Below are 24,669 nucleotides of genomic sequence, written 5' to 3'. Positions count from 1 at the left end.
TTATGCAGAGGTGAGTACCTTAGGGAAGCTTGGAAATTTACATAGACAGACATATTAATACACAAAAATATGGATGATTCTGTAATTCCATGAAGTTTAAACAGATATTTACAGCTATTGCTGTCTTTCATGATTTTTTACTTTTACACCTTTGCAGGAAGATATTTCCTCTGGCTCATCTTTTCAACAATACATATGCACATAATGGAAGATCCAATTACAATCATGAAAGGGAAGATTGCATTTCATACAGGATTGTAGGCAGAAGGCAATTTTGGCTTTAACTGCAGTATGTTGGAACTACTATGTACATGAAGAAAAAATGCATATCATATAAGGATATATAAGTACCTGTCAGGAGATATAATTCCCAAATTCAGGATCACATATACAGGCTAATAAATATTAATAGGATATCAGTGTAACAAAACAAAACAAAACAAAAAAAAACACACATAAAAAAAAAAGAATAGGAAAGTAGTGGCACTCAAAACAATTTTTTAAATCTTACAACGGCAATATAAAAACAACAAAATATCCTATATTGCATGAAATCCAAACTTTGCACCATTATATGCTGCATGAGGTTCATTGGTAAAAGCTTTTACAAAGCAGTCTAATTTTAGCTGCTCAAAATAAAACTAAAACTTACATGCCTAAGTAATACAGGCTAAGATATTAAATTACATTTTTAAGAAGGTATGTTTTGATTTTCACGCATAGTCCCTCAAAAATGTTACTGAACCCACTGTCTGGCAGGTTTTGATGGTAAAAGATCAGATTTAGGAAATGGAATTATTGCCCCCTGGTGGCACATTAAGAATCAATGCAATAAAAAAAGAATTCAGATAAATAAGCAAAACTTTAAGAATCATGTCTTATATGACTAATGTGTGGACATATTAAAAAGAATGCACAGCCATTTTCAGATGTATTAAAATAACAGTAAATGGGGTATAATTTTAATTTTCATCTACAGGAGTAATAAAGAATGTGTGATGTTTAATTATCATCTTTATAAAATCTAAGTAATAGCACACCAGAATCAAACTCTTTCATCTGTAGAATGCCACAGCAAAAACTCCTGATAGTCAAGTGAGTTACTTCAAAACCTTACTTTCATTTAAAAGAATAATTAGGCTTCTTAATTTTCATGTAAATACAGAAAACTCTTTCTGAATGTGAATCCATGTGGGCCTCTTCTTTGCTCCATTAGATACATCAGCAGGCAAGGACAGAGAAGCACAGGAACAACAGGATTTGATCTTATGACTGGCTAGAACAACAGCATAGTTAAATGTTGATGCAATGTTTTCCACATGGGTTAATACAGGAATTCATGTATCCTAATCCTCAAATTATGAGTTGCTAGCCTCCCTCATAATATCTGAGCAGCCTATTCAATGACTTTTATACTGCATGACACATTCCTTACATCACCTCAAACTAAAGTGGCCTTAGACTTCTACTCCAAACCATTTTGCTGTTCCAGCTGGAAAAAGCCTACTTTATCACAGTGGGTTTATACATAATCTGTAATTGCAATGATAACATTCATCTTCCAGAGTATAACAAAGAGGGAGAAATACTCATTTCTTATGGGACTAAGTTTATCACCACAGAGTAGTTAGCAATTGCACTATGCTGCCCTGACAAAAATGAGCATTTTTACATTTCAGTGTAATCATGTGTCCCTTCCATAACAGGAAAACCTTCTGCTTCTGCAGCAGTCTAACCTCTCCTCGCAATACTGACAATCAGCATTTGCATGACGTCTTGAAATTCACAGCTCCAGACTTCATGTCTCCTGAAACACAGACATCAGGCCCTTGAGGATCTGTAACATATTTTTCCCCTTTTTACCCTTATTAATTCATTAGAGTACCAGAACAAGTCACCTTAGTTCAACAGTTCTCTACAAGGACAATAATTACCAGGCAAGTACTTGACTGAAAACTGGTTGCTATGAAGAAAACTCCATCCTCTGTCAAGGCATCTGATCTATCATCGGTGATACCATACCACAATCCAAAGGATTGTCTAAATGGAAGGGTTATGAAACATCTAGTAAACAAAAACTAATTCAGTATTTTTTCAAATATCGGAGTGTTATTTGACCTGTTCAGTCTGGCGTGTGAGAATATGAACAAAGTTCTTCATGGCTTTGAATACTTCATACCAGACTGGCAGTTTTACACAACACCCGATGAAACTTGGGAAGGGAAATGACTGGAAATTTTACTTGAAGTGTGGGTGGGGAAGTGAAATAGTTCATAAATTCTTTAAGCAAAAGTACTCTATGACAGACTTACCTGTTTTAGAGGAGAGTTAATTGCCATAAAGAGCAACTAAGCAACAGATGGGCTATTTAATAAGGAGCTGTTTTTAAAAGAAATGCTTTTGCCTGACAAACAGAAGTTACCTACTCAATTGGAAATTTTGAGATTACTGCTGATGTTAGCAAATGAGCAAGGTGTCAGTCAGTGCTCAAAAAAGGTTATCAGAGTGTGGAGGAAAGGGCAGGAGCACTGGGGAAAGGATGTTGCTGTGAGATAAATGGACAGGCTGAGTTTGAACAAGCCACATTCGGTGGCTCCTGTCTGGCCCAAGAGGAACATACCTGGCCCTTCACACACAAGCCTCTCTAATTAACTCATTCTTGACATGGGCATTCTGTGTCTGCCCCATGCGTGACACACACAGCTTTGGCTGCCTCGTACTTGGAAGTCATGACAGAAGCAGATTATTTGGCAACAAACAACACTAATTATTCTCATATTTGCACAGCAATGTTTGGGCAGGGTGCTCTCTCCTTGCTTATGCTTTATACTGAAGGAAAAAATATCTCCCTCCTTGTAGTAACCAAAATAGTGAGGACCTCCTCTCTCCAAGGGGAGATGTATGAGGAGCAGCTGAGGTCACTTGGTCTGTTCAGCCTGGAGAAGACTGAGGGGAGATCTCATTGCAGTTACAGCTTCCTCATGAAGGGATGACGACTGGCAGGCACTGATTTCTTCTGTGTGGTGACCATTGACTGAACCAGAGGGAATGGCCTAAACTTGTCAGGGAAGGTTTAGGTTGGCTATTAGAAAATGGTACTTCTCGCAGAGGGTGTCGGGGCACTGGAACAGGCGTCCCTGGGAAGTGGGCACAGCACCAAGTCTGAAAGAGTTCAAGAAGTGCTTGGATTGTACTCTCGGACACGCGGTGTGATTACTGGAGTGTGCTATGCAGAGCCAGGAGTTGGACTCGATGATCCTTGTGGGTCCCTTCCAAAATGTGCATATTCCGTGATCCTCCCCTCAGCTCACACTGGCCGCCGCGGGGCTCAGGGCGCTCCCGCTGCCGACACAGGCGAGGAGGAAGCGGGGACGACGAGACCTCGTCCTCCTCCCCTCCGGGGAGGAGAAGGGAGGAAACGAATTGATTCAGCACATTTCCTCCCGACGTTCGGGAGGGGCGATGGGACCGGGGCGATGGCCCGAGGGGGGCGGGAAGAGCCGGGCCGGGCCGGCCCGGGCGGCAAAGTGGCGGGCACTGCCGAGCGCGCGCGCCGCGGGGGCCGATGGGTAATGGGGGGCGGGAGGTGGCGGCCATGACGGGCCGCGCCGAGCGCGGGAGCGGCCCCGACGCGCCCCCCGCCCGGCCGGGGCTCGGAGCCTCCCCGTGAGGGCGACCGAGCGCCCTCCCTCCTCCGGCGCCTCGCCTCAGGCCGGCCGGGGCGAGGAGGAGGAGGGGCCGGGTGGACATGGCCAGCCGCGACAAGTGGAAGCGCCTGTGGCCGCTGCAGCCGGACACGCTGCGTCTGAGTGAGGTACATGGCGGGCGGCACAGGGAGGCGCTCCTGGGGATGGGGACAGGGCGGGACGCGGCGCTGCAGCCGCGCTCCTGCCGCGGGAGGTGGTGAGGAGGCGGCCGAAAGCCCGTCCTGCATCTCCTGAGCGGGAATGGTGCGGCGGGCCCGGGCAGCGTGGTACCCGAGAGGAGCCATGCGATGCTTCCCTCGCTCGTGGCATTCCCGCGATGCTTCCCTAGCAGGCTGCCAGGGAAAAGGGGCTAGAGTGCAAAGGGATGGGTGTTCTTACCTGTGTTGCCAATAGCCCCTTAGTCGAGCTAAATATGTTGTTTTGAGAAAAATACGTTGAGTTTGAGAAAAATGGACAACGACTGTATTCTGTTCTTCTCTGAACATCTGTGGTGTTAGGGCAATCTTATATACAGCTGCCACCACTACTTTTAGTAATGCTATGAGGTGGTTAGCGAAAAACAGGCCTATTTTGTGAAATTTATTAAAATTTATATTTCTTCTAATTACTCGTGATAGTTGGGGTAAATGGTACTTGATAGTATTTTCTTACAGCCATGAAAGAGTTCACGTGAGTTTTTACGCTGGTAATTGAAAATTTCTTATCGTTGGAGATCGTGATTGTAAAAAACAAAGGGTGTTGGGCAGCGCTTCTTTATCTAGGTGTTAAGATGAGTCAACCAGGGGTGATACTGTCTTGAATTGGCTTTATGTAAACAGGGAAGTCAGGAATGTGTGTTTTGACTTTCGGGCATTTGGCAGGGAACCAGGTCCAAACTATCACAGATTTTCTGGTGGCCCGTACGGTAGTTATTAACAGCCTTGGCTGCAGTGGCCGTGTGTATTGGGTTTTCATGGCCAGGTTTTAGTAGTGGGAGCCGGGGGTGTGTGTGTGGGGGGTTACAGGGTTGGTTTCTCGGAGAAGCTGCTAGAAGCTTCTTCCATGTCCAACAGAGCCAGTGCCAGGCAGCTCCAAGAGGGATATGATGCTGGCCAAGGCTGATCAATCAGAAATGGTGGTAAGGAGTCTGTAATTAACACATTTAAGAACAAAAAAGATAAGTTTTTGCACAGATGTAATTGCAGCCAGAGAAGAGGTGAGTGAGAATGTGTGAGAGGAACAACTCTGCAGACACCAAAGTCAGTGGAGAAGGAGAGGGAGGAGGTACTCCAGGTGGCAGAGCTGAGTGGAGCCTGCACCCTGTGGAGGTCAGTGGGCTTGCAGAGATCCACCTGCAGCCTGTGGAGGAGACCCACATGTAGATCATGTGGATGCTAGAGAGAGAGAGAGACATGAACCTGTGCAAAAACTATGCTGGAGCAGGGTCCTGGCAGGGACGTGACCTGTGGAGAGAGGAGCCCACATTGAAGCAGATTTCCTTGTAGGACTTGAGGAACACACAATGGAGCAGGCTGTGCCTGAAGGACTGTGTCCTGTGGAAGAGTGACCCATATTTCAGCAGTTCATGGAGAACTGTTGCCCATGGGATGGACTCACACTGGAGAAGTTCATGGGGAACTGTCTCCCTTGGGAGATCCCATGCTGGAGCAGGGGAAGGAGTCCTCTCTCTGAGCAGCAGCAGAAACAACCTGTGATGAACTGACCATAACCCCCATTCTCCATCTCCCTGAGCTGCTGGTGAGGAGGAGGGAGTGTTGATGGGAAGGTGTTTTTAAGATCTATTTTACCTCTCATTATCCTGCTCTGACTTTGTTAGTAATAAATGTAGTTAATATCCCCAGTTCGAACCTGTTTTGCCCGTGATGGTATTTGGTGAGTGATCCCTCCCAGTCCTTAACTCATGAGCCTTTGGTATATTTTCTCTCCCCTGTCCACCTGAGAAGGGGAGTGATAAACCGACCTTGGTGAGTGTCTGACATCCAACCAGGGTCAACCCACTACACCATGGAATAGTGGATGTTGAGGAACACATCTGGTTCAGGTGGCTCAGTTTGCAAGCTGCAAATTGAGCTTTGGGTGGGAGCCTAGGGAGACATGAGGCCATGAACTGCCCAACCCTCTGGATAACAAAGGGCATGAAAGGGCATGAAGATGGGTGCTGACCAAATGAATTGACACAGAGACACAGCAACCAGAGCTTTTGGATAACAAAAGGGCACAAAGACAGGTGGAGCCAGTGAGGTGGATGGACAATAGGAGAGGTGGCAGGAGCAGAGGACTCAGGAGGAAGAGCGAAACTTGGATTCACGTAGGCTGTCAGGGTACAAAAGCGCAGAGGTTTCTTTGTTGGGGGTCCCTCCTTGGAGGCACCAGCTTGGGTTGTTTCTGTGTTACCGTGCTGTGAATTAATTGCTTTATGGAACGAGACATCTGAGACTCTGCTAAGGGAAACCTGGGGTCAAAACAGTAGGGGAAATCTGGTCTGACTGTGTGAGTGGGATGTGCAGGGAGTCACGTGTGGCTCCCGTCAGCTCACTGGAGCCACCCACTGTGAAGGGGCTTCAGTCCCAGCAGTGAAAGTCTCTGGTGTTGGGATTGTGACTGGGAAGTTTCCTTAACAGTGGAGTCAAGACCCTGAGTGTAGTGAGGAAGGATCGTAACAGTACTGAACCTGCATTCTGTCTTTTTAAGGCTTCAAGACTTAAACATATTCAGGTAACAGGTAGTTCAGATTTTAGGGGAGGCAACTTTGAAAGTTGGAGGAGCTGAAGAGGTGGAGGTCCATAAGGACAGAGACATTTCATCCTGATCCTCATGACAAGTAAATGTGTTAAGGGATAGGCACAGCTGTGTCTGCACTCTGGGGAGGACAAAAAGAACATATAGAGGAGTTTAAAGCAAAGACAGACTATAAAGAAGAAGGATAAAAACTGTCAGGACGTGTAGGTATAAGGCTTGGAAAGCCAAAGTTGTAATGTTGAAACTAGCAAGGAATGCTGAGGGTCACAATGAAACTTCCCCGTCTGACCATCCAGGAGCTACTCTGGGAGTCACTCTCACACCACCTGTACTGGGATTGAGGCCCCTTCACAGCTGCACCCCCCACTCACACAGACCAAGTTTCCCATAGCAGAGTTTCACACATCTGGCTACTTAAAATAATTTAATCTTGGTGCAACAACAAAATAACAGCTCGAGGTGGTGCCTCCAAGCAAAAGACCCTGAACAAGGGAAACCCTGGGCTTTTATATCCTCACAGTCTGGGTGAATCACAGTCTGAAGTCCTCAGTCCTGCTGACTAGACACAGGTAAGGCTGCAATATTCAGCCTTCTTGCATGGCTCTTCAGAACTGATTCCACCTAGGCTTTGTATCTTAAAGAACAACCAACAATGGAAAAGTGGCAAGTTAGGAATCTCTTGAGAAAACCCATCACATAAGTCCATAAGACTCTCTTGGGATACATCCTGAGAGAGTTGGCTGATGTCAAGTGAGGTTGCTCTCATGATTTTTGAGGCTGTAGAAGTCAGCTACAGCTTAAGCCAGCCTTTCTTCAATCTCTTTGAAAGCCATGGAGCAAGTTCTCTGCGAAGCTGTTTCTAGGCATGTGAAGAAGGTGACTGAATAGCCAACATGGCTGTATCTGCAACCTCTTACCCTGTTGGTGATGAAATGTCTAGGTTTGTACATCCAAAGCCTTGGATGTCAATTACATTAGCTGTAGCAGGACTTTTGAAAGAGTGTCCTGCAGCATTCTTCTCTTGGAGTTGGGATGTCACAGATGTGATAAACTACCAAATGAGTAAAAAATCCTTGGTTGAATCATCAGGATCAAAGAAGAATGGTTAGTAGTTCATATTACTCAGAAGCAGGTTACAAGTGACATTTCTCAGGGACAGTAGGACCTGTCCTGTTCATAGGAGGAGGATGTGAGATGCCTCCTCGTGATGTTTATGGGCTGGAGGAAGGCGTCGTCAGACACCTCATAAACTTCAACCAAAACTAGTTGAAAATTCAATTATGAAGTCTTACACTGTACCCTGCAGTGGTACAGGCTAGGGGGCCACCCTGGAAAGACCTGAGGGTCCTGATGGACGGTGGGCTAAATGTGCACCTGCGTTGAGGCATATGAAGCTGTATTAGCAGGAGAATAGGCAGTAAATTGAGGGAAGTGATTCTTCTTCCTTACTTGGCATGTATTAGACTGCTCTTGGAATGCTGTGCCTGATTTAGGCCCAGTAGTACAGCAAAGCTGTTAATAAACTCCTGAGGGTGCTTGTTAAGCTACAGCAGCCCTTCAGTAGAATCACAGAATACCATGAGTTGGAAGGAGCCCATAAGATTGAGTCCAACTCCTGGCTTTGCACAGGGCAACTCCAGGAATCACATCATAAGCCTGAGAGCGTTGTCCAAGAACTTCTTGAACTCTGTCAGGCTGTGACCACTTCCCTGGTGAACCTGTTCCAGTGCCTGACCACCCTCTGGGGGAAGAACATTTTCATAATATCTAACTTAAACCACCCCGACACAGCTTCATGCTGTACTTGCAAGGATCTTAAGAAGAACTGAAGGAACTGGCCAGACATTTCACAGTTGTACATGATGGGAAGCTGCAAGGAAATAGTTGTGAATTGAAACAAAAGAAGCCAGAGAGATTGCAGCTTGATGTGAAATGGAACTTCACTGTCGGGACAGGGAAGCAGTGAAGTGGGATGCTCGGGGAGGTGTAGCCTCCCTACCTTGTAATTTTAAAGACCCAGTTAATTAAGCCTTGCATAAGCTGCTCTCATCTAATGGCTGTTCCTGTGTGGAGTTGGAGGTTAGACCAGAGCTGACCTTAGGTCTCTTCCAACTGTAATGAGTCTGAATTTAAAAATGCTTCTGTTCTTAAACTGGGGAGAGGAGTGCAATGAAGTACCTGCTTAGGCTCATCCCGTTAGTATCTCACCCAGAGCAGGCTCTGCTACCAGTCTTGTTTGTAACGTTTAACTGCAGTGCTGTGTAATAGCTGTGTATCTTCCATATATGAACTGCTACAAGGAATAGATGAAGCTTGGATTTGTAGAGATTATACAGGTATCTCTTCATGTTGTGACCATTGCTTGAGTACTAGGGCCTTCAGTGGTGTTTCCTGCTTTCCAAAACAGAGAGAGATGTGCTGAGATTAAGGGCTGAAAATTCTGTCGAGAGTTAATGAGTGTGTATCCCTTCTGTCTGGTGACACTCCTTCACATTAATACCTGTTGAATTGTCAGCACTGTGATAGCTGTAGGATTTAAAGTTGATTTGGGGATTTTTTCTGAAAAAGCTTCCCCTGTAAATAGCATTTCATGACAGTTATTTCTAACTTTTTTATTTCCTCAGCCACCAATGATCAACCTGAATGTGCACAAAGATGCACAGCTTGTGAAAAGTAAGTTGCCGTGTTTCATGTTGGAAAATTATTCTTGAAGTATTTCGTGGCTTTTTACAATGTCAGTACATGGTATAAACGAATGAGAAATTGTAATGTATCTAATATCAGCAGAGCAGGAGAAATGCTGAACACTAAATGAAATAACAGATGTGAAGCAATACTTCTTCACAGTTTTTCTTCTTTAAAGTTGCTGCAAATGAACCTTCCCACTGCTATAAAGAAAATAATGCATGGGAAAAGTGAGTTATAGAAAACTGAAACATCATGCTGGCAAATGCTGGTTTTCAACTGGTATTATTAAATATAAGGAGCCCCTGGTGGTCTAGTGGTAAGGGCGCGGCGCTGTCACTGCCGAGGCCCGGGTTCGATTCCTGGTCAGGGCCACTCCCGGGCAGGTGGAGCTCGTTAGCCCTGTAGGCAATCCATCTACGTCCTGAGGACCTCGCTGCCACCATCCAAGCTCGCTTGGCCCTGGCAGATGAACCTTAGGATTAAAGGGTGGGCTCAGTTCCGCGCACACTGTGTCTCACCTAAAAAATCCAATGCGCAGGCTGGAAGGTGTAAAGACCTTCCCCGGATCTTTGCTCGCGAAGACTGGCCATTATTATTATTTTGTTATTAAATATACAAACAAGCTTGAGTGAATTTCTAGGTGTTGGGGTTTTGTTGTGGTTTGGTTTTTTTTCTTACCAGTTGAATTCTTTCACACATTTCACAGTTTCACAGTCTGAAACCGAGTTGTTGGACCTGTAACTTCATGTTAAAGAGTGCACAGATTTGCACCCATGGAATAGGTGTGATACATTATGAGTAAAAGTACATGTCTCATTCATCTTGGGAAAAATACTAATATTTGAATTAGAGCATTTTCTAGGGAAGTCTGTTTACACACACACTCACCTTATCTTAAAGCATTAGACTGGAATACTGCTCAGGAACACGGTTTGATATGAACAGGTATTTTCACAGATATGAAATACCTGGTTTACTTTACAGGAGAAAAGACAAGTAACAGCAGAATTTGACAGTCTTTCATTGCCTCTGGCATCAAATGAGCATGTGTGTGTAGCATGTCTTTTTGGTGCGTCAAAAATAGATGCTTTTTTGTGCTTTTTGCATACATAAATAACATTCTCAAACAAGCTGTTTGTCAGTGACTTTTCTGCTATTTCTGCAAATATGTTGGTAATGGATACACATAGCACAGGGATCTCTCTTAAACCTGGGGTGTTAAGGTGTCTGTAGAAATTTATTCCATTAGTAAATGAAACAATGGAATGACCAGTTCTTTTGCCCTGAGGCCAAATAGCGCAAACAAAGTTTGTCCACATACTGAGTTCTCCTACCCCAGAACAGATTGGTCATTTCTAGGCTGAAGCACTCCTGAAGCCATGCTGACTCCTGAACCATGCCTGATTGTTATTTGGGAGGTCTGCTGGTTAATCTGGGCCAAAAGGGTGTGAAAAAACATTTTAATGGTGTCATGGAGCAGAGATAGAGCTGCATTTTGCTGCCAGTGCCCCTGACTATCTATGTATCGTTAACCGAGGGCTTCACTGGTATTCGTTCAGTGATCTGATCTCATGTCCTATGGCTCATACAGTTGCACAGCTATTAATATCCATATTAGCAGTGTGAAGTCATAAATGGTGAAAGCATGAGGCTGCATGCTTGCTATGTAGATACAATCACTGCAAACAAACGAAGGTATCTGTAGCTAATAGGCTTTACATGATGCCTTTGCAGTGTCAACATTAAAAACTGCAGTGCTTCCAGACTTTTATCTTCATTGTTACTTCATCACTATTGCTTTTTTTTTTAAGGAATACTTCATGCTTATGTAGTAGCTTACCCTAAATATTCTATCAAAACTTCACAGAAACTGTAGAAGGCAAAAGGCCTCGATTTGATGCATCCTTGGTGCTTTTGACACGAAGATTTATGGCTCTTCTCAAAAAAGCTCCAGACGGTGTTCTTGATTTAAATGAAGTAGCAACAACACTTGGAGTACGAAAACGAAGAGTGTATGATATCACCAATGTGTTGGATGGAATCCACTTAATTCAGAAGAGATCTAAGAATCTTATCCAGTGGATGTGAGTTGGCTTTGAAACTTCTAATTTCTGAAACAGTAAAACCAAACAATATTGCATAATGTTTATAACTTTGAGAGTATTTTTAAACATTACATTACTTTTCATAGGTAATATTTTGTGTCTTTAGGCTGTGTGAATTACTTAATATGTCAACAAGTATCAAGAGCAAAAGCACATGGAAGTGTATTTCAGGAGGGTAGAGGATGCCAGAGTTTCTGACTACTTTCTGTTAGTACACATGATGTTCAATAAACAGGCTTTTATTGATAAACATACTAGACAACTTTCATATTCTTTTAGAGGTTCTAATCTTGACCAAGTTGTTGGAAAAGCACCAGAGCAGCAAAACCTTAAAGAGGAACTTTCTGACTTGTCGGCCATGGAAGAAGCTCTGGATGAATTAATCAAGAATTGTGCTCATCAGATATTTGAACTAACAGATGACAAAGAAAATGCAAAATATCCTTTCAGCTCTTGCATTACTTTAACACATGATTTTGGTTCCAAGTACTCCCATACCTAGTAATAAGCATAGGCAAAAACCACAGGTAGGCAGTAATACTTGATGAGTTTTAAAAAAGGAAACTTTTTGGTTAATTTGTATTTGTGTTTGCCAGTCATGTACTTTGCTTTGCAGTATCCTGCAGAGTCCAGCCTGTTCTCAGGGTAGTGCTGACCTTTCTCCTGCAGAAGAACAAAGTGCAGCAATGGTCTTAGTACCTTGACCATCACCTTGTTCTCTCCATTATAAAGTTCTCTCCGGGGCAGGTCTTGACCTATGGGTGAGACTGAGTTGCTTAGATGCCAAAGATGACAAAGTGGACTCGAAACGGAGTGCCAGTGGCTTGTTGCCAAGAAGATATAATGGTATGTTGATTGTGTCCTAATACTGTTCTGTCTCTTGAGAGAGTTTCTAATGTAGTTTTGACTTACAGATGGGTTTTGGCAATAGAAAAGGGATTTCTTTTACAATATGACAAAAGTATTAAATTTTGTCTTTAGGTTACAGTAAAATATTACTAAGATCCTTTGTTTGGCAAAATGTTAAGGCCTGTGCTCAAATTAAATGTACCCATTTTCTTTACACCTTACTTATTCTGGTTAAGAAAATAGTTCTGTAGTTTCCCAGGAAATTATTTTCATGCTATCAGGAAACAGAAAGTAGTTTCTCAAGTGCAATATTCCTTCTGCTTTGTAGATTTATGACAGCATCTGGGAAAAATGTCAAATGTATTTTGGTTTTTTTTAATTTTGAATATATTTTTGAAAACCTTTTTCTTCCTAGAAATAGCCAAAACCTGTTTCCCACTTGTTAGCTAATACTACATTTTACAGAGCTAATATAAAGTAACCTTAACACCATTGTTGACCACTTTTCTTGAATTGGTATTCTGCCTCAGCATATGTTGACATCACACTCTTTGCTTCTGCTCATTAGCAAATTACTTTACAGAATCCTTGACCAATGTATACACTAGCTTATGTTACATACCAAGATATCCGAAGCATTCAGACATTTCAAGAACAGATTGTGATTGCAATCAAAGCTCCAGAGGAAACCAAATTGGAAATACCAGTTCCTAGAGATGTAAGTTCTCAAATTTGACTTTTGGTAGCAGCAGTCAGTAATTAACTTCTATTTTCTTTGTCATGCAAATATTGGTAGTTCATTGTTCTTGTGTTCCACTAAACAATGATGTAGGGATAATAGTCTGAGAAACTTACAAAATTTTTTTTTACTTAAATCATTACTTAATACATGTGTCTGGGCTTTAGGTACCTGGGTCTTGCTAGAGAGAATGGAACAGATGTAATAAGGTATGAACTGTGCAGTATAGTTGAAAGAAAGAAAACATTTTGTCACTCTAGCAGATCATGTCTAGATAGATCTTTGATGGAGGTGGGGGCCATGCCCTATCCTCACCCCACAGTGTGATACTCAGGCTCCATTCCAGGCACACAGAGACCTTTTCCCTCTGCACCCAGGAATGCTGCATCTACTGGGGCTAAGTACCGAGAACACACTGCTTAAAGGAGTGCTCTGAGAGGGGAAATTCTGGAAGGAAGCAAATGCATCTTTAATCCAGCTTTCTTTTTGCATATGCATTTTTCATAATGTTCTTAGTTGTGTAGTCATCAAATTTGCCTCGCTGTGTGCACAGAAAGGGTGGTGGTATCTTTGGAAAAGGAGATATGAATCAGTAGAACAAGAAGACTTAGTTCCACTGCATAGATTTCCAATGGTTTCCCTGGTAAGAGGAACTGGCTCTCATCCAGTGGAGATAAAAAAGATAAAATTCCAAAGGCTTCCTAAAGCAATAAAAAGGCAGAATTAAAAAAACTGTATTCTTGAGAGAACAGAATCTTTTCTCAGTTGTCCATTAAATTTTATTTGCTCTGTATCTTGCAACATGATGTCTGCTGAAGGTAAGTAGTAGAAGTGATAGGGATTAGTTGCTTTGCTGTGTTATTAAAGCTGCATGCTCTAATTTGTTTTCTGATCTGTGGCGTTGATTCATCAAGTTTTGAATTTTGTTACTCTTCCTAAACACATAGTAAATCTTGGTCACATATCTAAAGGTTAGTAGAAAGACTAAACAAATACTTCAGTGCATTTTCTTCAAAAATGAAACCTCGTTAGCTTAATGACAAATGCATGTAATAGTCATAATATATGTGGAAGTAGTAAAACAATTTTAAACAGTTATATCATTCCTATATTTTTTCTGTTCTTAATCTATTGCCTTCAAAATATGTGCAAAAATAGATAAAGCACGTGTAAGCACGTGTTCTTTGGATTATATGCAAGTTGCTGTTTTATAGGATCACATACAAATGCATGTGAAGAGCACAAAAGGACCCATTGACGTGTATTTATGTGAGGTGGAAAAAGAGAAGCCAGGTGCCAAAACTTGTGAAGATGTGGATACTGTCACTTCTGAAACGGAACCATCAATTCCTCCTGACGAAAGTAATGTCCTCCATTTACATTTTTATACACATATGGTATTTTTTTTTAAGATGGTCATACCATTCTGATGAATTTGTAAACTCTACTGTTGTACAAGTATAATTTTCTGAGCACAGTTTGTGGGCCAAGATGTGTGGGAGTGTAGGAAACGGCTGGAAGAGAAGTCTCTGTTGTGTTAGTTCACGGCAGCAGGAGGTCAGAGAGTCAGGCACATGCACATACAGCAAGGCACTCTTGTTCCCTGATCTTTTCCTTCCTTCACTCGTTACTGGTTTCCTGTTGGAGCTGCACTCTGTGGATGGAACAATGTGTGTCAGTTCTCAGCTGCTGCACTACAGAGTCCAGCTCAGCTGAGATTGTTACGTGACGATTATGATGTGGTTTCAAATGAGAGTGTGCTGCTGTTGCTCGTTGCTGCCCTGTCTAAGGGAGGGAAGACAAAGAAGAGGGGATGTAGTATTTTGATCTCCTAAAACAAGGTTGGATGGAATACAGTCTCTCAGGAGCCCCAGTGCTGCAGGATGTTGAGGCGTAAAAATAAATGTGGAAGGAATTGCAGTAGCTCAGAACACAAAAGAGAAATTATTTTTAGCACTGCTGCTTTATATTTGAGGGGAAGAGTTGACTTTTTAATCCTAGGCATTTTTTTATTTTATTTTGCTTGTAAATTAAGTCAGAATTGTATTTTCTTCAGTGACAGTAATCATATTTCCTTTTTAATTTCCTTTTTAAGTGAGATCTCCGAGGGAAGAAAAAAACTCTTCTGAGATGCCAGATTAATTGCAACATAAAAATCTAATACAGAATGTAAATACCTGTGTTACAGAACTTTTCCAAAGCTGCTTGGATCTGCAAACTTCAGAACCTGAAACGTTACAAAGTGTTTTAAAAAAACAGCAGTGGATTGACGGAGTGCTTTCATGGGATTACCGATCTTCCGAAGTCGAAAGACAACAGTTCCTGGAGTCGCTCTTAGGAGCCTTGTTTTCATAATTGCATGTGATCTACAGACCTTTGGGAAAAGGGTATTTTACCTTCTAAAATAATTTTAATTGACAAAAAACATAGGTAATCAATTACTTCTAAAAATGAAGGCTGGAAAACTATTCCTGGAACAGTCCACAGTCTGTGTGAGATTGTATAAAATGAAGAAATGCACTTTCGGTTCTGCACTACTAAGCAGGATTGTCAATTACAAGTTTAGCAAAGAAGTGGTGTAGAGGAAGTCTTTTGCTATAAGGAGCAAGATGTAAATATCCTGAGAGTTATGCCTTACACTGTGTAGGTGCTGTTTGCATTGTTTGCATCCAGCTCTGCATGAACTATGGTATCAACACTGAAGTTAAATAATTGTGTTTGTGTACATACCTGTATCATGTCTAGGTAGTTACTGATGTAGATTTATTGAGATAGTTTGCATTTCTGCCTTTGTACAGCAAAGAAATAAAATAAGCTTACAAAAATATGAAATAGTCTAATAAAACACATTGGGTTGCCTTTGTTGGAATTCACTGCGTAACTGCAAACATTTCAAACTATGTGCAAATTTAAAATCTGTTTTACATGGTGCTGGCAGCTAACAGATCTGCATCTTGTGATGCCATGCCGTAGCAATTTTCAGGAGAAATGTTGTGATCAATAGCAACTTAAATTGGTCCCTTCCACTTTTCAGAGTTTACATATGGCAATGCTTCAGCTGAGTATCATGACATCTTTGTGGCTCAGCTTGCAAAAATACATAAAATAGTTAATGACTCTGTCTGTGTTCATCCAGCTTTAGTATCCATAAAGTAAAACTGCAGAATTTTGATACTGGGTTTTCCAAGGGAATGAACTGTCACTATACAAATGCCATGTTTGGGCTCACTTCACTCCCGTACTGAAAAGTGGCACCATAGGTTTCGGGGCATTTAGGGGGTGTGTTGGCTGGTTTGTGTTGAAATTGGAAGTCCAAGTCCTTGTTTTCCTGATCACACACCATCAACAACTGTGCATCTACTCACAATTGGGAAAAACACCAAGTGCAAGCTGGCGTTAGAAAGTAATTTTGACTTCTTACATATGGGCTACCACCTTCCAGCTCCAGAATACAGGGCTTCAGTATTGGATACTATTTTTCTGTCTCTATAAAATGCAAACTACAGGCAGAGCCATTACAATAATATATACAAGCAAAGAGCACAATTAATACATATATCACAGTAAAAATGGGGAACGTGCTCGTTCAGTGAAGCTGGGAGCGACAGTAAGAGCATCTTTTTGCACAAAAAGATTGTCCTTCAGTGGCTGGCTTTTTTCCAGATGGCAAACTCTATTTGATTTTTTACGTTGCTGTTGTGCTTTGGTGGGGATGGAGGTCTGTACTGAAGAGAACTGTTGATTCCCCTACACTGGTTCAACAACTCAAGACAATGTTTGCCATAAACTGTGTAAAATTTTCCAGCACTAACAACTAATACTGAATGCTGTGTGTTATGGTGGGATTTTATTACATGATTATAAAATCCTAGAACGGTCTGGGTTGGATGGGACCTTAAAGATCATCTAGTTCCACTCCCCCTGCTATGGGCAGGGACACTTTCCCCTAGATCACAGAATGACTTAAGTTGGAGATGACCTCCAAGACCACTGAGTCCAGCCTTTCAACACCGTCATGTTAACTAGGCCATGGCACTAAGTGTCATGTCCAGTCATTCCTTGAACACCTCCAGGGATGGTAAATCTGCCAGCTCCCTGGGCAGTCCAGTCCTCCAGTTCCAATACTTGACAACTTTTCAGTAAGGAAATTCTTCTGATGGCCAATCTCAGCCTCCCCTGGCACAGCTTGAGGCTATGTCCTCTCGTCCTTGTTGTCCAAAGCCCCATCCAGCCTGGCCTTGAACACTTCCAGGCATGGGGCATCCACAACTTACCTGGGCAGCCTGTTCCAGTGCCTCACCACTCACAGTAAACAATTTCTTCCTAATATTTAGGCTAAATCTACTCTCTTACCCACTACTCTTTGTCTTATCTGTAGAGTAAGGAAGTATATTTTTACAAAATAACCATCTTACAAATGTTAAGGAAATCTGTCTTCAAAAGCAGAACATAGTTTATTTAAATGAAAGATGAGGATTTTTCATTTTGAACAAATCTCTAGTGTTTTTTCCTCCCTCATATGTACAGGTTATCTAGCTGTAGAATTCATTTTTAACTGCACAATTGTCACAGTGAAATGGGAGAAGCTGTAATATGACAATTACACTATAATTATTAAATACATCTATTGTTCTAATAGTGCACCTTTAGTGAAACAAATGGACTTTTCAAGATTAAAACACTGTTGTTACTACTTGGTTATGTACAGTATTATCCACTTGCAACACTGGAAAACAACGTACTGTATAAGCTCAGTGCACTAACTAACTGAAAAGATTTGACTTGGACAAGAGGAAAAATTCGTGAGTGATGCTGAACTTAAATACAAGTTCACTTGCAAATGTGATAGGACCTTACTCTGAATTTGTATAATAATGCTTGATTTTTTTCTGAGAGGTTATTAAGGTTATTTTTGTTGAACCCATATCTGTCCATTTTCAATATATTGGTGTGTGTAAGCAGCCCCCTTGGCTAATTGAGGACCCTCTAATAAATTAAAAAGCTCCAATACTGTTTTTGTGTTCCCTTCAATAAGAATGGCTGAGTATCTAAATGCATGAATCAGCAACAGCCAAGATCCGTAATTATAAAATGCCTGGGTTTGCTGACTCTCTAACTGGAACAAATGCTGCAAGTTGCCAGTTCAGCCTTCATTTGGTGTGGGAAATCACTCGTCAGTTTTCAGATATGAACTGCAGTTTTAAATAATGTGATTAGTAAAGAAGAGAGAAGAGTCCTTCAAATTATTAGCTATTGGAAAGGCCTTAAAAGCCAGCAAATTTCTTCATTTTGAATTATCTTTTTGTTGTGTGTGAAGAGCCTCATTAATAAGCATAATTAAATTACACTGATTTCAAAAGTCACTTTAGCTATTGTCATTGTCAGTGGCAAAGTTTGCCTGCTGGCTCCTGATGTGCTGGGGCTGACTGCAAGCCTTAAACCATTGTGTTCCATGATCCTGGGGGGCTCTGGCACCATGCTGGGACTTCAGTAACTGCTGAAGTCTTTATCTGGAACAAGAATCTGCTATTTTTGGTTCCACTTCTGATCTGTCACTGGTAATTTGTGAGAAGCATGTTGTGAGATGTTGCGTAGCTTATATAAATCTACATGAGGCTTCTCACACGGATGTTCACTGAAGGATTGGGATACACATTTGTAAAAAAACGTGTTCTGAAGGAAATCATAGGATCAGCTGGTTTGGAGAGGACCTCTGAGATCATCAAGTCCAACCCTTGATCCACTACCACCACAGTTACTAAACGATGGCACTCAGTGCCACATCCAGTCTCTTCTTAAATACCTCCAGGCACGGAGAATCCACCACCTCCCTGGACAGCCCATTCCAATGCCTGATTACCCCTCTCTATAAAGAATTTCTTCCTAACATCTAACCTCAACCTCCTGTGGCAGACCTTGAGACCATGCCTTCTTGTCTTACTGAGAGCTGCCTGGGAGAAGAGACCAACCTGGCTACCACCTCCTTTCAGGGAGTCATAGTGATGAGGTCTCCTCTGAGCCTTTTCTTCAGGCTAAACAACCCCAGCTCCCTCAGCCTCTCCTCACAGCATTTGTGTTCGAGTCCCTTCAGCCTGGTTGCTCTTCTCTGGACCTGCTCCAGCACCTCAATATCCTTCCCGAACTGAGGGGCCCAGAACTGGACACAGCACTCCAGGTGTGGCCTCACCAGTGCTGAGTACAGGGCAAGGATCACTTCCCTGCTCCTGCTGGCCACATCGTTCCTGATCCAGGCCAGGATGCCATTGGCCTTCTTGGCCACCTGGGCACACTGCTGGCTCATGTTCAGCCTCCTGCCAATCCAAACTCCCAGGTCCCTTTCTGCCTGGCTGCTCTCCAGCCCCTCTGTCCCCAGCCTGTAGCGCTGCAGGGGGTTGTTGTGGCCAAAGTGCAGGACCCGGCACTTGGCCTCGTTGAACCTCATCCTGTTGGAATCAGCCCAACTCTCCAGCCAGTCCAGGTCCCTCTGCAGAGCCCTCCTGCCTTCCAGCTGATCGACACTCCCCCAGCTTGGTGTCATCTGCAAATTTGCTAATGGTGGACTCAATCCCCTCATCCAGATCATCAGTCTTAATGATATTTGGAGAAAAAGGGAAGCCTGGTCCTGCCTGTGTATGGTGTGCATGGTTCCTTCCCCCCCTGCCACCCTCTGCAGATGGACAGTGGGCAATCCCAGGGCCTGGAGCTGCTCCCTGGGCACCTGCCATGTGAACATAGGCTGACAGCAGCTTCTCGCTGTGTGACCCGTGAATGAGGTGGTGTTGGCAATCACTTCTAGATTAAGGGATGGGGTTGTAGGAGACAATCCTAGAAGCTGTAACAGCAAACTCGAAAGATCGAAGCTCAGCACATCATTACTCTTTCATTGACTTTTATTAGACCTCTGTGGCGGTGCATCCTCCCTCCTCGCCTAGGCTGAACTGTGATCTGAGAAATGCTGGTTAGACTTCAGCCTTGATGAACAGCACCTGGGCTCAGGTCATCTTGGGATTATCAGAAACACTGTTCCCAGGAACTAGTGTTGTCTAGTGAACTCCTGCTTTTTAATGAAACTTACTTTTCTTGCCTAAAGAATGACCTAAGTGCAATAATATTTTTGTTATCAAACTTTCAAAGAAAGCTGACCTGAACTGTGGTCAGGATGGAAAATTATTATGACTAATGCCACCTTTCTTGTGACTCTATAAACAATGGTCCAGAGTGAGACTCCTGGACCACAGCAATCTGTGACCAGCGTCTCCCTCAGAGGGGCCTCTCAGAGCCAACAAACTCTCAAGTTTGCTACACTTGGAGACTTGCAAACCACAACAAAGGATCGTGGGTTGATAACCTCGGCTCCACAAGGCTCAACCCTTTGCCTGTTGAGAAGGTGCAAAGGCATCCAAAGTAAGTATTTCACTGAATTCACGGGGAATTTTTCACATGCATATACCTTGTATTGACTCCGTGTGCATGCAAGTGTGAATATGCCACAGCAAATGGACTAGGAATGCTGTTCTCCCAGATCCTTAAATACTTTAAATTTGTGGTAAGTCAGATTTGTGTTATTGTTGTGATATAGTAAATTCTATATGAATATTTTGCTAAATTGTTTAGCTTCAGTTATCAATTAAGTACTGATAAGTTAAGTGCTGTTAAGTGCTGTTTTATAAAGTTTAAGTGATGTTGGACCTTTAGGCATAAAGTGTTGGTCAAGTCTGGGCTCAGTGTAGCATGAGGGTCTACTGTGAACCTTGTGACTCAACAGGAGGGTCTTCTGTATTCCTTTTTATCCTTACCATTTCCTATCCTTTTCCCTCCCTTCTTTCCCCCAGTCTCCACATAGACAGATTTGGGCTTATTTCAGTCTGGATTAATTGATTTTAGATTTTCGTTTGCTTTTTCTCAGTGTGCTTTAACCATCCAGTAAGTAGCAGAGTCAATCTTCCCAACAAACTTTGTTGTGCTGTCACTTTTATATTAAATCTGTTTTTGCTGACGCCTTTTCAGGTGATTCCTTAGAAAAACTTAAAACACCCGTTCATGAAAGCCTCTAATATTTCATAGCATTTTTCAAAAAAAACTTGGCACTTCAAATAAAAACTTCATGAATATAAAATCTGCAAGAAGCTGTTCAAGTTCCTGAAACACTTTTGCTTTCAGTCTTTTGTAGATCCCAATACAAATCCTGCACAGAACTGCTTTTAGGTAATGCAGTTTTAGGTAATGTTTTTCAGATAGACAAGCAATTTTGGTGTTAACAGCTGTCATTTTCTAAGGAACTCTTTTTTCACTTTTTTTTTTTTTTTTACTTCCCCCATCTCTAACTATAAAAAATGTCACATGCAGTTTACAGCCACAGTTCTTGCATCTTTAACATGCAGCCTAAACATGTCATGCAAAATGAAACAAGGATTGATAAAATTCTTGCAAATTAGGAAGGTGTCAGATCAGATATAAAGTTTCAACAAGCTCAGAAATGGAAAGGCTGATTTTATATATTTTTTAATTACAAGACACACAAATTCTTAAGAGACTTCCTGGCTCCTAAACCTAGCCTAACATTTGTGTGCACAAACTGTGACCTCAACATTAAGCAAGCCTGTCTGAAGAAAAGTTCAAAGTCCAGTAAAAACATTTCAGAATTTATTTGCATAATAAAGTTGTAAAGAGGATTCTAGTAAATATTGCAAGTGGTAGAATTTAGAATTAGGGTAGGCATTAATGCCACTAAGAAAAGGACATATGGTTGGTATCTCTCATACTATTATTGGCAAGATCCATCTTTCCAAACTATAATGAGACTGTCTTCTGATGTTCTCATCTGCTGGGTTGTACTCTGTCTCTGCACTTGTTCCAGAGTGTCCAGAAAATAAACTACATGTAGAATAAATGAATGAACGAACAGCTGAATGAATTCACTCCCATGTTCCTGTGGTGAGAATCATGAACCTTCAGACCATTTCTTCCTGACCATACCACAGCTATAAAAGTGACACCAGACACTCTGCTGGTAGCTGGGCACTCAAGGATCAAACCAAGTGTCCCAGTTTAAGTGAGACAAGGGTCTTTTGCTGAGGATGGATTAGGAGGAAAAGACCCAAACTTCTCTTTCTAAGCAATTATAAATCCAAAATTAAGAGGCTCTGATTGAAGGAAAACAAATTATGGAAAAGGGAAAATAACAGCCCTTTATTAAAAGGTATGTGTGTATTAACAGGAATACAAAAAACCCAAGTGAAATAACTAAGCAATACTCCTATACCCACCAATAATCCCCTTCAAGAACAAAACCGATAAACCGGCAAAAGGAAGATTAAACAGTTCGATTTTTGCACCCTTTGATGCAGTTCCAACCACAGTCAGCAGGGGGCGCCGTCGGGTCACTGGAGATGCAAAATTTGTAATGTCCTGTACCATTCACCAGGTGGCGCTGTTGGATCACTGGAGCAGCAGAACTTGTAATGTCCAGTGCCCGTCACCGGGCGGCGCTGTGGGATCCCTGGTCACCGCCCCGTGGGATGGGGAAAAAAAAAGGTACTCTCCAGGTATATCGGAGGGAAGAAAAAAAACAAACCAAAAACCAAAAAAAAACTCGGTTCCCCTTCCCTTCCCACACTGGGAAAGGAGAGAGGGAATGGCGGGGGGGAAAGGGGAAGGAGAAAAAAACCAGCAATAAAACAGAAAGTTCTCCCAATGGAAGAAAACCCACGAACTTCAGCAGATTAGGATTAGCTTTAAGCAGGGCCTGCAGCCAGCAACAGCTGAGAAGAGAACAGCAGCAAACTCCCCTCCAACAGGAAGAAAGAAGAAAACCCGGCAGCTCTGCAGCTTGCAGCGGGTCCTGACCTCACCGGCACACACACCAGCCACACCTCCCCACCTCCTTCCAGCCACACACCAACCCCCCACAACTCCTCCCCCTTCGTTGTCAAGGAGACTAAGTTCAGCCATTAGTGGATGGGCCGATTCCTTTGTTCACCTAATGGCCCATATACAGAGCACACACACATGGCAGGGGGAAGGGAAAGAAAAATTCCTTGCTAAAATCAGAACTATGACACCAAGTTTCCCAGAAGTTTGTTGTGATCAATTCACAATCCCTAAAATACCTATGAAAACAGGACAATATCCACACACTGCCTTCACCCCATGCACTAAAGCAAGTTGCTCAGAATTCATAGTCAGAGAACTGTGATTTACTTGATGGTGCTGCTCCCCACAAATCGTCAAGGAACTTTTTATGATGTTCTCACCAGCAACGCCTGTATAAGTTTAGTTTTGTGTAAGAAACAATTTCTCGCAAAAAAAGTCCTCCTAACAATGTGTCCGAGGCCCTCAGGCTGGCAAGAAGCTATCAGAGGTGATGATTTCTGTCCTTATGCGGCTGAAAACAAACACAGTTGAAATCACACAAAATTATCCTATCCTGGCAGAATATTCATGAGGGAAATACAGAGATTTGCCTCAAAAACTGCAAGATCAATTCTTCCTGTGATGAGAGGTTAAAAGAAAGCAAAATAAAAGCAAAAACATTAGCATTGCCTTTCCTGTGATATCAAAGAAGTCTTAATTGCAGATTTATCTTGGAGAACTGAATAAAGGGATAAATACAAATGTCAGTCTTTCAAATTGCCCAAGCTGACACACAGACTGGCAGTCCCCATGCACAGATCAGATTTGTTTGGAACATATCAAAAACATTGAAAGCCCTGGACCACTGAGCAGCACAAAAAGCAAATGTGTATTAGTGTGTATTTATTGGTTAATTATGTGTTTCTCCCAGTCTGAAAGACTCTAGACTGTATTAAAATTTTACTGCAGATTGAATCTCAGGAATCTTCTTTTCAAAAAGCAATTAAATGTCAGATTAGATGATCACTCCATGGAATCTTTAAAACCAGTATCTTCTAAACGAAGATATATTTTATTCCTGATCTGAAAAATACTGTTCATTTATACATGGAGAAAATATAGACTGCTTGGAGAGAAGGGATTGGAAGGCTGTCCAGATATTGTCTGTATGCTATGTATGTGTCTCTGAGGATTGGTTGCCTGGAAATGAAAACAAGACAACAGCAATTGTTTACATAGATGTTGTCTGAAAACTTCTCAGGCATTTATCTTCTCTCTGCTGGCTTTATGCCAGTGGTCCATTGCTTAAATTGACCCATGGGAGCTATTTTTGGGGGGTAAGGAGTGAAGTCTGCAAAACAGCATTTATGATTCAGAGAGTAAATGATACAGCTCTAAAGGGAAAAAAATCCCCCACTGCTACTGAAAAACTTTTTTACCACCTTTGAAATCAAAACCTGATCAGGATGGTGTCTGTTCATTCAGTTGATTGCTTCCAATCAGTTTAAAGCAATTGAGGTTCAACTAGAAATAGTCATTCAGCCTTGTGCTCTATTGACACAAATGATGCCTTTGAAATGGGCATGAGTTGAACTGAATAAATTACACTTGAGCCGAATTGTTACACTTTGATATTTTGTATAGGTAATTCACAATTTAAAAGTAAGAATGGATTCGTGATGGTACTACTGGTATTACAGATGAGTTACTGAGATACAGAACTACCATTATCAGAAGGATGAGATTTGTAGTTTCTGTTTCCATATAGAGAAAATCTCAGTGTGAGCTTTTAAGGAGAGTTAAAAAACTGTCCTTTTAAGGACAGTTTTACTTACATATAAACCCATATATCATTCAACACCACATTATGCTGCAATCAGCCATATTGCTGCCTCTGGACAAATCATTCCTCTCTTCTGTTCCCATGTGCAGAAAGGGGGTGACTGTCTTGATCTCCTTTGCAAACTCCTATCAATTCTGCTCTGCAGTG

The 24,669-nt window shown here is 42.1% G+C and overlaps 1 protein-coding gene across 3 annotated transcripts; it reads left to right on the top strand.

Moving 5' to 3' along the window:
• The first annotated feature begins 3,580 nt into the window (after positions 1–3,580).
• On the top strand, positions 3,581–15,696 carry E2F6 (E2F transcription factor 6). Of its 3 annotated transcripts, none has more exons than XM_050315292.1 (7): positions 3,581–3,814; positions 9,071–9,119; positions 11,002–11,218; positions 11,519–11,678; positions 12,693–12,806; positions 14,042–14,189; positions 14,923–15,158. In XM_050315292.1, exons 1-7 carry the CDS (start codon positions 3,749–3,751, stop codon positions 14,967–14,969), a joined length of 801 nt encoding a protein of 266 aa, XP_050171249.1. In that variant the 5' UTR covers positions 3,581–3,748; the 3' UTR covers positions 14,970–15,158. The 3 variants fall into 3 exon arrangements, with proteins under 3 accessions (XP_050171249.1, XP_050171248.1, XP_050171250.1); XM_050315291.1 differs by having other exon boundaries at positions 3,583–3,814; positions 15,016–15,696; XM_050315293.1 differs by lacking the exon at positions 9,071–9,119 and having other exon boundaries at positions 3,583–3,814; positions 15,016–15,696.
• The last annotated feature ends 8,973 nt before the right edge of the window (positions 15,697–24,669 follow it).

Source organism: Myiozetetes cayanensis, unplaced genomic scaffold, assembly GCF_022539395.1.
Source record: "Myiozetetes cayanensis isolate MyiCay16 unplaced genomic scaffold, myiCay2020 scf2-11, whole genome shotgun sequence".
In the NCBI taxonomy this organism is placed as follows: domain Eukaryota; kingdom Metazoa; phylum Chordata; class Aves; order Passeriformes; family Tyrannidae; genus Myiozetetes; species Myiozetetes cayanensis.
This window is presented reverse-complemented; position numbering and strand designations above follow the sequence as displayed.